General features: G+C 35.3%; 1 protein-coding gene across 4 annotated transcripts in view; it reads right to left on the bottom strand.

Annotated features, from left to right (window-relative positions):
- Positions 1–1,987: 1,987 nt before the first annotated feature.
- Positions 1,988–12,334, bottom strand: part of STAM (signal transducing adaptor molecule) — a 35,764-nt gene continuing 25,417 nt past the window's right edge. For all 4 annotated transcript variants that reach the window (XM_026071954.1, XM_026071953.1, XM_026071955.1 and 1 more), the window contains 4 exons: positions 10,936–10,990; positions 10,442–10,595; positions 8,163–8,338; positions 1,988–7,063 (listed from right to left, as the gene is read on the bottom strand). In XM_026071954.1, the coding sequence (XP_025927739.1) occupies positions 6,817–7,063; positions 8,163–8,338; positions 10,442–10,595; positions 10,936–10,990 (632 nt within the window). In that variant the 3' untranslated portion in view covers positions 1,988–6,816. The remainder of the gene's footprint in view (positions 7,064–8,162; positions 8,339–10,441; positions 10,596–10,935; positions 10,991–12,334) is intronic.

Raw genomic sequence — 12,334 nt, forward strand, 5'->3', positions numbered from 1 at the left:
ACCACCCATCCACCACACACTCACACTTACCAGGGTTAACAGAAGTCAAAGCAAAATATAAGGTGCTACACTCACTAGTGGTTATTTCCTTAGATTTTATACCAAGATTGTGTTCTGAAAGATGTTCTCAATCTACAGCTAGAAATATAAAGTTATTTGCCTTTTTTTTCTTTTTCCAAGTAATTTTTACTTTCCATCTGATTGATTACAACATGTGAATGCTTTGCATGTATACTCACGAAGTATATGTGTATTTAAAGAAGTGGAAATCTGCCTCAACCTGTGRAAGTTTCTTCTCAAGGTGAAGTTCCTTCACAAGGGCTTATGTCTTATTTCTCTCTAAAAGATAGACCACAATTAGTATCGAAAAAATAGCCACAATCAGTATCAGAAAAATAGCCTTAGTTTTGAATAATCCAGATAATTTACAGATACTGTGGCAGAGATAAAAGGCTTTATCCTGCAAAACAATAGCTAGGATATTGAAAAAGCAGCCATAGTAGTAAGACTGCATAAAGGTCTCCAGCTTTAGCTGTCCATTAGTTAATCAAGGTAATACAGTATGAAGAGACTACTATGAAGAGAAAGAGATTACATATGAACCAGTTCACTGAAAGTTTTAATGTAAAAGGTTGTTTTGTTCCTCTTGAACAGAGGCTAATGCTTACTTTACCTGTTGCACAGATTCGCGTTGGCAGATTTCACTTTAAGCCTTAAACACCATGGAACAAACTAAAAACTGTATTTTCATTATAGGCTTCCTAACAGAAACATGCTTTCCATCCAAAAGATAAGGTCAGTAAAGCAAACTTTATATTAGCTCCCCCCCTCCCTGTTCCAAATCAGGACATTCCATGTCTCATTTCTAGACAATCTGTAGTTTTAATTCTGCCAACTGGATCCATACTCTTGAAACATAGGAATTATCATAATAAATTAGACCCACAGTCCATGTCATCAGCTATTTTGAGATATTAAGCTCATGCTGTTTCAGGAAGAGACCCTAAGAACAGACAAAGGTGTTATAATCTGCTCCTCCTGCAAGTCCTGGTGACCTCCAGTACTTTGATTAGCTTAAACATTGAACCTATGAAGTTTAATATTGTTTTAAGAACACAGTATGTCTGTCAAGACTATCAAGCTTCAGATATGACAGTATTTTAAGCAGTAATGTAGACTAGGCTTTTAGTTTGACCTCCCACTCATTTCACATAGACCAAACAACCAAGTCTTATGCTACTTTGGGTTACTTTCATCAGAAATGGAATCAAAAGAAATTGATGTTGATCTTCCTTCAGCAAGTTTGTTCCTAAGCATTTTTCTATGCTGTTACTAAAGGCTCCCTAAAAATTTTATCACTAGGATTAGACCTTCTCAAAGTGGCATTAGATAATGCATCAATGCCAAGAGCCACCTGAAATCATATCTCATCACTCCTCCAGCAAGGTGAAGCAGATCCATCCCCTTCAATGACCCAGAAGCAAAATAAGAAACAAATCACAATCATATTGTTATTGAAAAAGAGGTTATTACAATCACTTTGTATTCTTAAAGTGATTAAAAAAACTCTGTAAATTAATTGCCAAGCTACCACTAATACTTGCTTACAAATCAATAAGCAAATACATACATTACAGACTGTACAGATAATTATCTTCATTTGTTCTTTAACACCACTGTAAAATATTTATGCTGTATTCCTTACAAAACACCACAGTATGCTGCATACCTGAAATAAAAGGTACGACGTGTTATTTGGATTTTAACTGTAGGAAGTTTGCCATAGATGAAAAACTTGAGTGTAACAATATGCTCTAAGTGTAAACATCATCATGGAAAAAAAAAAAAAGAGAAGAAAAAAACAGACAGAGAAGTTTAATCTGAGTGTTGCTAATAGACCTTGCTTATTTCACTTCCAAGTCCTGGCAAAGGAAGTCCTTTTCTGATTATTCTTCTGTGAAATTTATAAATTGACTTTGCAACATAATGAACTAAATACTCCAACTTTAATATTTTGCATTCATACCAAAAACAATTAAGTTTTTACAAATAGTGTTATTTACTAAAACAACTCTTGTACAACAGTGCAGTATATCTAAATATATACATATGCCAACATCAAAGGGAGCATCAAAACAAACTAAAAAGAATGCACTTTCCTACTGTGCACTTTATTAAAACCAAAACAGATGCAGCAGTTTTTTTTTTTTTTTTTTTTTGATGACAACGACAAAAGTTATTTGTATTTCCAGAAGCACATGCAGGAGAGAAAAACAAAAACTCCTACCACCTTTTTGCTAAGGTAGCAGCAATAAAAGTGAGCTTTAGATCTTCAATTTATATTGCAGCAAGTGGAATGTTTTTAAACACAAATATTTAATTTAAGAAACAAGGCTTCAAAGAGTTATACAGTGTTTTTACACATTGAAGTTCAAATTTCAAGGCCTTCCCACATTTGACTGTGGTATACACTATGTGTATAGCATACACATAAAAGTTAATATTCTTTGTTGCAGCTGAAAATTAAAAAGGAGCATCTGTAGTGTAAAGTTGGTCAGCTTTACTAAGATTGATTAACARAGTAAAAAATGATTCTGCCTGCTGTTAGCAATGTAATTTTTACTTTACTTCAAAATCTTCTACTGATTTTTAAAAGGAGAAATTATGCTCCCCATTCTTCAACAACAGACACATGCATTTTCTCCAAAGGGAACTGCCATACTGCAGTCATGTAATTCCAAGTGCCATTGTAGCTACTGTAGTTACAGAAGTTCTTTCTCATTCTTTCTGTGAAACCCAGCAGATAAGGAATAATGTAAAACCTTTATAAGCAAAGACCACACAGAAATCTTTGAAATATGAGTGAAAAATACAGGTAAGTGATATTAGAGAAAATACTATAAAAAAAATTGGAGAATGAGGTATTAAGCAGTTCTCCAGTGTAAATCTGATGTTCCTGACATCTAGATGAAATCAGAGAACTATTATAGCAGCCTAGAATTGATCAGCAAAATATGCACATGCTATTGAAAGCAGATTTATCTCCTAAATTACACCTAAGTATTTGCAATCTGGCAGAATTCTCTAAAGTTCTGGTGACTCAAATCCATTTTAGTCCCCCCCTCCCAATAAAATGATAATATGAATAGTAACTGTACCATGAAGGAAATACACACAGTAGTTCTTAGATTTTGTTTAACCCCAACATGTTGTCTGATCTTCCTTGTTACTGCGGTATTACTACTGTCTATGTACTCTGGCTGGTGACATTAAATACACATCTCCATGGGTACCAGTTACTAAGCAGAGGTGGGTCAGTATGTTGCAACCGTTATGCAGCTCTACACTCTGGAACATACTCCCATAGTATCACTGTAGCAAATCAAATTTTAACACACTGCCTCAGTGTTTTTCCTCTGAACAGCAAAGGTTATGTTATGCCTACATAAACTGAGATGATACACACTGGTAAACAAACTTCATTTATAGAAGTGAAACAAACAGAAGGCACTTTCCAGAGTTTGCTCCAGCTCATGAAAACCAAACCATTACAACACCCTTTCCAAAGTTAATTTTCATTTTTATATTCCTTAATGAAAGGGTTAAAGCATTATAGAAAATATTATGAAAACATTTTATCACTTCATTGACAATCTATGTGTAAAGAAATAAGGAATTAAAGTTAACCCTTCTACAGGAACATGGAAAACAGCTGACATTTCTAGGGATTCTTAACTTTCAAACAGACTGACTTCTAGACACTTAGGTTCTTTGCTATAAAACATTTCCATACAGTAGCTGTAGATGTACCCCCCCATTCAGTGTTCAATACCATAGTAAGACAGAACTTCTGTGAACTTGGTCAAAACAATGCATAAATGAGGAATCTCAGAATAGACCACAGCAGAGAAGCACCAGCAATGGCATCTTCAGGTAGTTAAATTGAGAGGTAAATTGAATTGTAATTGCTAAATAATTCGTTACAGAGGGGAAGAAAGGATGAGGAAAGGAATTTGTGCAACAACGGTATCTAGCAAGGTAGAAGGTGGCACCACTGAAGCTAGAGTAAGAGACACAACCAAGTGAGACCATGAAAGAATCTTGTGTGTTGTTTAATGAAAAAAAACCTAAAGAGCTAATGATCTACTGCACAAATTGACAAGGAAAACAGATTATGCCAGCTAACAGATTCACAGATTTGTTAGAGTTAGTAACTTTGAGCAGTGGCTCTAATAAACAGCATGAAGGAAAATAAAAAGTGTCCATCTTTTTTTTCCCCCCCTCTAAACTTTTACTGTATTGAATTTAGAGTGGCATTGCATTTAAAGAAAGGGTTTTGGTCATGAGCACAATAAATCAAAGGTGATTTAAGTTTTCCTAAAAAAATGCGTGTGTCCAAGAAAAATAAGATGGAAGACAGAAAAAACCTCGAGGAACACATACATTTTCAGTTTTCAAAGGAGAAACCAGGACAATCATTTCTGTTAAAGACTTGAAAAAATTTTAAAATAAAGACAAACTAATAAAAAAAAATTGCTGAGCCATTTCTGCACRGAAATTCCATAGGCCCTTGGTGGGAAACATCATGCAATATATATGAAAAACTAAGAATACGAAAAGTCAAACAAAGTCAACTGGGTTGTTTTGATGCTTCAAGCTCCTCCTTGCAGCCTAAGAACCATGTAAGAACAGTTATTTTCATTTTTGTGTAGAAATTATATACTTCTATTCACATTATTTTTCTGTGTTCAGAATAAGATACCCAAAATATATGGGGAACACTATATAAGCCTTACTACATTTCCTTTCTGAAGAAAATCATTTCTTCAATGTATGAAAAAGCAATCTATGGCACAATGACTTGGATTAAAACAACAACAACAACAACCACCACCTTTTCCTCTCAAATTCCACAGTCTTGTGATGACACCAAGCACTGACAGTTTTTGAGGGTTTGAGGGAATTACGAAGCTGGGGAGGGGAAAAACAAAAACAAAACATGAAAATACAAGTCTCAAAATGGCCAGCTTTTCTTCATCGTCAAGTAGAACAGATCAGCTATGGGCATGTTTTGTAACCATTCTGGTTAGGAGTTAAGCAAAGTAGTTGTTTGAAAGCATTCAGAGGCAGAACACCAGCATCTACTTAAAGAGTGAAACAAAGACATGCTAGATTACTATGAACAGATGGCAGGAGTGTACAGGATAACTGAGGTTAGCTGATAGTATAATGTACACCAATTGCAACATTTAATTCCAGAAACATTACATTAAAATACAGTGCATAAAAACAAACATTTTTTGACATATACACTAAGACAACTGAAAGCACAGATTTGATGTTGAAGCCATCTAGTATTGCTGGAATAAGAGTCACCAGAAAAGGTAAGAGGACACCAGGATGCATTAACAGATTGAATACAAATGGAAAGTAACAACAATCTTTGTACAAGAAAGTCTGGATCAGGCATATGTAAAATGTTGCCTTCCGTTATCATATTCCTTTTGCAGCACCTGAGCCTTAAAAAGGAAATAATATGCCTTAAAGAGCAACCTGGCTAAGTTACTGAGAAACAAAGGTTAATGCATGTTGCTGCAGGAGAGAATTCAAATCTTGAAGTGAATCAAAATAAGAGGCCTCAAAACTATTTATACAACAGAAGGACTAATAAACTCAAATGCTGCAACAATTGGAAATTGAAAAAAATTAACAGATGTTTAAGGCAGAAGTGTTTTGTGTAAGAACATTAAACAGAACAAATTGCTAAACAAGGCCACAAGAGATAAAATAAAGCCCTGAAGGTTTGTTCAGCAAAGCTATTTAACTTGTCCATAATTCTCCATGTTCTAAATAAGAAGACTTGAATAAAGTAGTGTTATTCATGCTGTGTGTTCCAGTTTAAATCTCCATCGTTTCTCTTCCAACTCAATTTCTGTCTTTGGTGTAATCTCTACCAACACACATAGAATACAGTTCCAATTCTCATTGTAAAAAGCCAACATGGAAAAAATAAATTATATGCTTTTGATGATAGAATGTAAGATCCTGATCTGTTTTATGGTCCCATGATATGTTTAGCAGCCTCTGAATAATAGTTTTAAATTATTAGTAATATCTGAAGCAGAATCATAATTTGCTGTTATCTTCCCAGACCACTTTAAAAAGTTAACTAGTTTACTTTGTTAGATAAAGCCATCTAATAGTCATGATACACTTGTGTTCAATTCAAAAGTAATGAAACCTAGACTCAGGTAAGTTTGGAAATTTGTATATAGGCCTTAGGTTCTAAGTGTAACCATGATATGCAGAATTACAACTTCTCCTGCATTGCAAAAAGACATCACATCTGTCATAAAACTAGATAAAACTATGAAACATGGTTGTCAGTTCTTGATTAAAATAAAATAGTGTAAATTATTTTTTTAACATTGTGTTAAATATATTCACATGATCACCATAGCTATACGAAACGGCCACTATTGCAATCAAACACTATATGTACATAACATGTATGTCACAACAGTTTGCAAGTGTTGAGTTTTCACAGACTAACCAATTTTACCAGACATAAATAATCTTGTACCAATTTTTAGGCATTTTAAAAGGAATTAAATGTCCTTAATATATCCGTTCCTCTGCAAAATTAAAAAAAAAAGATCCTAAAAAGTCAGTGCAAATTGAACTTGTTCACCAAGATAGATTTTTACTAAGCTGAGGATAAACAAAAAGTTTAAGAGATTAAAGGAAGAAACTCATAACATTGTCGACTGCATTTAGCAGAGGTTAAAGAAGATTAGGAATCAGAAGTCCTGGATCCTATAGTAAAGCCTTCTGGGAGTAACTATGTTGTGGTTGCTGTGGTGGTGGCTGTGGTTGTTGTGGAGGTGCTTGTTGACTGCCTGTGGTCTGTGGCAGAGATGTAGATGCTAAGTTATAGTTTGGCACCTGGGACATATTAGTTCCAGCATTCTGATAAGCAGCAACATCAACAGAAGCAGGTGGTGGACTATACACTGAAGCCGGGTTAGAATATGTATTTCCAGCAACAGAGCCAACCATTGCACTGAAAAAAAGTAAAATAATTTAAGATTAATTTAACAAACAATTTACCAACAAAACAGCAACACTAATATGCATTTTATTGCTTTTTCAGTTGCGTGCGTGCTCGCTCTCTCTCTATACACACACAAAAAAGTATCTCCTAGGTCTGGACACCTTGCCTATTTAAAAGTGTAGCCAATGAATTTTCCAAATAAAACTCGAGCATACTCCTCATTTAACAAACTTCCATAGATTTTAAACTAGACCATACACCTATACTTTGGTTAATTTCAATGTGCAACACAAAATCCCATCTATCTTCTGTTCCGCTCGTGGGGGGGGAAAACACACCACACAAACAAACCTATTTTAAGTGATAAAACAAATCAGGTGAAGTATGCAGAAGCTTACTTTAGCCATATGTGTCCTACCACCCCAAATAAGTAACTTCTGGCAGGACAGGGGAACAAATACTTAAATAAAGTTGGGAAAGACATCCATCTTGAGTTATTAAGTAAAACTTTTTTTTTTGGACTGTATTAAAAAAAAAAAAAAAAACACCTTACTCTACTCTAAAAGTCAACTCAAAACTTTTCCCATAATATAGGTAGCTCAGCCCAATCACTGCCTAGTCCCAAAACAGAAAGCCACCCGCAGCTCCTTTATAAGGGGAAACTACATAAAGCTTTATTGAATATTCATAGTCCATCTACTTCTTTCTCAAAATGAACAGAATTCTCCCCCATATTACCACAGTAAGATATTTGAAACAAAGGTACAGTACAGTACACACTATTTCAGAAATTAGGCAACGCCAGCCCGAGCAGCAGATAACCTTGATCATTAAATATACATAAATCAGTCATATCTATATCATTTTCTTTAGTTTTTCTTATAAAGATAGATGTGTTCAAAGATTGTCAGATCTTGTAGGGTTTGTTTTGTTTTGAACCAAATATACAACATCAATAAAAAGCACATTGGAAATAACTGCACTGAATTATTTTCCCATTGTGTTTAAAACTAAACCTTCATAAGACAAAATCTCTCCTTTGAATATTACCTGCAGCCATTTATGTTTAAATTAATTTAAAACTTATATAGGAAAAATATAAAATTACTTGGTATAGGACGTTTGTGCGGGTTGACCAGGCAGTCCTGAGCTGGCAGACGGAGTAACTGTGCCTTGGCTGAGAGAAGGGAGTTGTTCAGGAGGAAGATTATAGCCTTGAATATGGCCCATCTGTGCACTCCCTGCCACCAAATATGCGTTACTTTGAGGTTGCCCTGGATAAACCTAGGAAATTAAGTATAGGAACATAAAAAAAATAGAGGATAATATTTTTATTTAATATCTGACTTTGGAACTTAAAAACAGTCTATAAAACCTTTTATTACAGGTATTTTCACAGAAAGCACCTGATTGTCTTCTATTTAGTGTAGCAGTACAAAAAGAAGATTAGATTTTCAAAGGGCAGTATTTACATATCTGTTCTCATACTCCAGTACATAAAAGGTGAAATCGTTTATTGGACAACTTGTACTCCAATTTCTATTTCAATTATTAGAAATTCTAATAATCCTGAATGATAACTTTTGAATTGGAAATGCTAAAGGATTTAATTTGTGTAACAAATCACAGTTCAAAGCAGAAACTAATTTTTGATGCCCAAATAACTTTCACAGGGAAGAGCCATTAAAATGAAAAGTCAAATATATGTTATTTTCTTATCTTAAGCTAAACTATAATTTCACATAAGTAACTGTTGAGACTGTCATTGTAAAATTGTTTGAGCAATGGGGGAAAAGGTCTTAGAAAGTTTCAATTGAAAATAAGGTTAGGTTTTACAAGCAACTAGAGCAAAAGCTTGTTAATAGATGCATTAGATCCTCCAGATTCTAAAATCAAAACTAAATTTCTAAAATATGCTTTACTTCACTCATGAAGTATTTGGCGTAACACAGAAATTGCTAGAAGAAATTATCTGATCTTATGCATAACTGAGTTCATGTAAGCTAACGATATATGGTCCTTCTGTCTCAAGATACATGAATCTCAGATAACATATCCATAGAAGAATTATCAACATTGCAAAAGAATTTTAGAATTCTTCATTTAGGCAGCAAGAACAGGAGGCTTCCCAACTTTTCAGAACTTTATACTGGCTCATCTACACCCCCAAATCCTGTTTCTCCTTCTTAGAAAGATGCCTACTTATAAAATGTTACAATCGTTTGATACCATCATGACATGATTATTTATCATATGCGGATGGAGGACCTCTCATTGCTTGCCCTAATGACACTGTGCAGAAACATGCATCCTCATTTTTAGAAGACACTGAAAGTAGGTGCATATTCGTAGGAAGCTCAAAGTACCAATTCTGTGTCAATGTTTATATGATAATGTAGGAATGGGGAGGGAATGAAAGCAGGGCTTGTTTTTTTTTCATAGTTGGTTCAAGTTTTTATTGGTTCATTAGAAAAGCAAGTGAATTATTGGTAACCAGCTTGAAACACTAAATATTCCTATAAACAGAAAAATAATATAGCAAGTGTGCATTAGACTATGGAATTACAACATTTAAATATTTAAAATATCTTTTAAAAATACCACAGTATATGAAGAAGGTAAAAGGCCTACTCAGAGATAAAGTGAATTACATGCAAAAGCTGGCATAAGAGAATTGTAATTTGTAACTTCAGTAGTTTGAAAGCTAGATGTTCTCTGTTGAGATTTTGAAAAAAGGAACCAAAAAGAGGTTGATTTTAGGGTGAGGAGGGCATATTCTTAAACGTAAACTTAACTCCTTTCATTCTTTACTTTCTTTGACCCACAGTGCAAAGGCCTGGTTAACTTTAATTTTTTCATTGCATATTTTGTGCATCACTCAAAACACAGGATAGGCTTTTTCCTCAATCAGCCTGAAGTCAACAGAACAGAACTAAAATTTGTCAGAACCTGAAAAAGGAAGAATTTCCAAAACTTGCAACTGAAAAACAAATATTATCTTGTTTATATACAAGTATTTAAGAGAAAGCACTGATTGCTTCATTTGAACCTATTTCTGGAGGAACAAGATCGCTACCTTAATACTAGGTTAAAACCAAGACCATAAAAAGAGATTTCCAACTCTGGAGGGTGGGGGAAGAGGCTCAGAAACAAAACCAAATCACTACTTGCAATCAATATGCCACATATTGTAGAACTTGCAGCTTCTTACGAAATTTACATACATTCATTTTAGTAATGTATAGAAACATACTGTAAGAATCATTTGTTTTTATACAAAAGTTACCTCAGGCAAGAAACTGTTTATTGCTACTAATTTATAAGAAATCAACTGTAGCTCAATATGCTCTTGATAATATCCATGCCTATTAAAGGTTACATACATACCTGAGAGCCAGAAACACCAGATGACTGCATATAGTACTGTTGGTTTTGTAGTTTTGCATACATGGAGTACATTGGGTCTTCATTCATCAACTTGTTATACAAAGAAAGAGCCTCCATTGCTTTAACATTGAGCTCTGAAAGTTCTGAATGTCTCCTAAAAAAATATATTATACAGCTTATTCTACATTTTAGCTAACTTCAATACAGAACAGACTATACAAGGGACCTATCATGAGGTGTGATAAGCAAGATATTCTTACAGCCTGTGAAGTGATGCCTGACAAGTGCCATAATCCCAAACAGTGTAATACTACAAAATATTACGTGACAAGAAAAGAAACTCTTCAGACCTGTTCCCAAATGAGAAGTTGCTAATAATTACACCTACTTACTTTGTCAGTATTCACAACAGTGATAAAGGGTACTATAAGTAGCAACAGCAGTGTTTCTAAAAATGAGCCATAATTTGAGTAAAAACGTGTACTTTTTTTTACCTGTCTATATCTTCCAACTTTTCATCTATGAGAGGTCCCATCTGGTGGCACATTGCTAGAAAAGAAGAACATTAACATATACCAGAGTAATAAAGATTTCAAAGCACTTCCATACCTCAAGTCAGAAAGTATGAAGAAAAAAACAAACAAAAAAACCCACACAGCTAGAAATGCTTAGATATTAATCAAAAGGTTTTAAAGATAACCTGTATGCCAGAAGAGTTACAGTAACAGATGCAGCATCATGAAAAATCTAAGAATGAGATCCAGCTGAAATTTTCAGTAGTGGTACAGAGACAAGGAATCCTCATTAAAAATAAATAAGTAAAACCCAAAACATATCTAAAACCCAGGGGGTATAAARCAACATCAGTTGCAGATAGCTGTGGCATAGAAAAGAAAGTAAATAGAATGGTGAAATATTTTGCATAAAAACTTCAGCTGAAACTAAGSGGTAGTCTTCATGGGTGGTCTCTTTCTTCAAGAAAGACAATCCAATACTGGACCCTGGTGCTCTCGTGTGCTCAACATTATTACCACCAAAAAGACTATCTATGGAAACAGTGAAGGAGAAAACGTTGCCATGATTCAGATCATGTACACATTAAAGGTACGAAGAGTACTTTCCTATTTTACTAGGATCTAATGAGATGGTGGAGTTCAAGATCCTGCGAAGCGAAGCAGGGCACTAAGTAGGATCACAACCCTGGACTTCAGGAGAGCAAACTTTGGCCTCTTCAGGGAACTACTTGGAGGAATCCCATGGGTTAGGGCCCTAGAAGGAAGGGGGGTCCAAGAGAGCTGGTTAATATTCAAACATCACTTCCTCCAAGCTCAAGATCGGTGCATCCCTATGGGTAAGAAGWCAAGCAAAGGGGGCAGGAGACCTGCATGGATGAGCAAGGAGCTCCTGGTAAAACTCAACCAGAAGAAGGAAGTACACAGAAGGCGGAAAAAGGGACAGGCCACTTGGGAGGAATATAGGAACGCTGTCAGAGTATGCAGGGATGCAACGAGGAAGGCTAAGGCCCRTTTGGAATTAAATCTGGCAAGAGGTGTCAAGGACAACAAGAAGGGCTTCTTCAAATACATCAATAGCAAAAGGAAGATAGGGAAAATGTGGGCCCACTGCTGCATGGGGTGGGTGCCCTGGTGACGAAGGATGCAGAGAAGGCAGAGTTACTGAATGCCTTCTTTGCTTCAGTCTTTACTGCTCAGGCCAGCCCTCAGGAACCCCAGACCCTGGAGGCAAGAGAGAAAGTTTGGAGAAAGGAAGACTTTCCCTTGGTCGAGGAGGAGTGGGTTAGAGATCACTTAGGCAAACTTGACACCCACAAATCCATAGGCCCTGATGGGATGCACCCAYGAGTGCTGAGGGAGCTGGCGGATGTTATTGCTA

This window comes from Apteryx rowi, unplaced genomic scaffold (genome assembly GCF_003343035.1).
Source record: "Apteryx rowi isolate R43461 unplaced genomic scaffold, aptRow1 scaffold_333, whole genome shotgun sequence".
Lineage (NCBI taxonomy): Eukaryota > Metazoa > Chordata > Aves > Apterygiformes > Apterygidae > Apteryx > Apteryx rowi.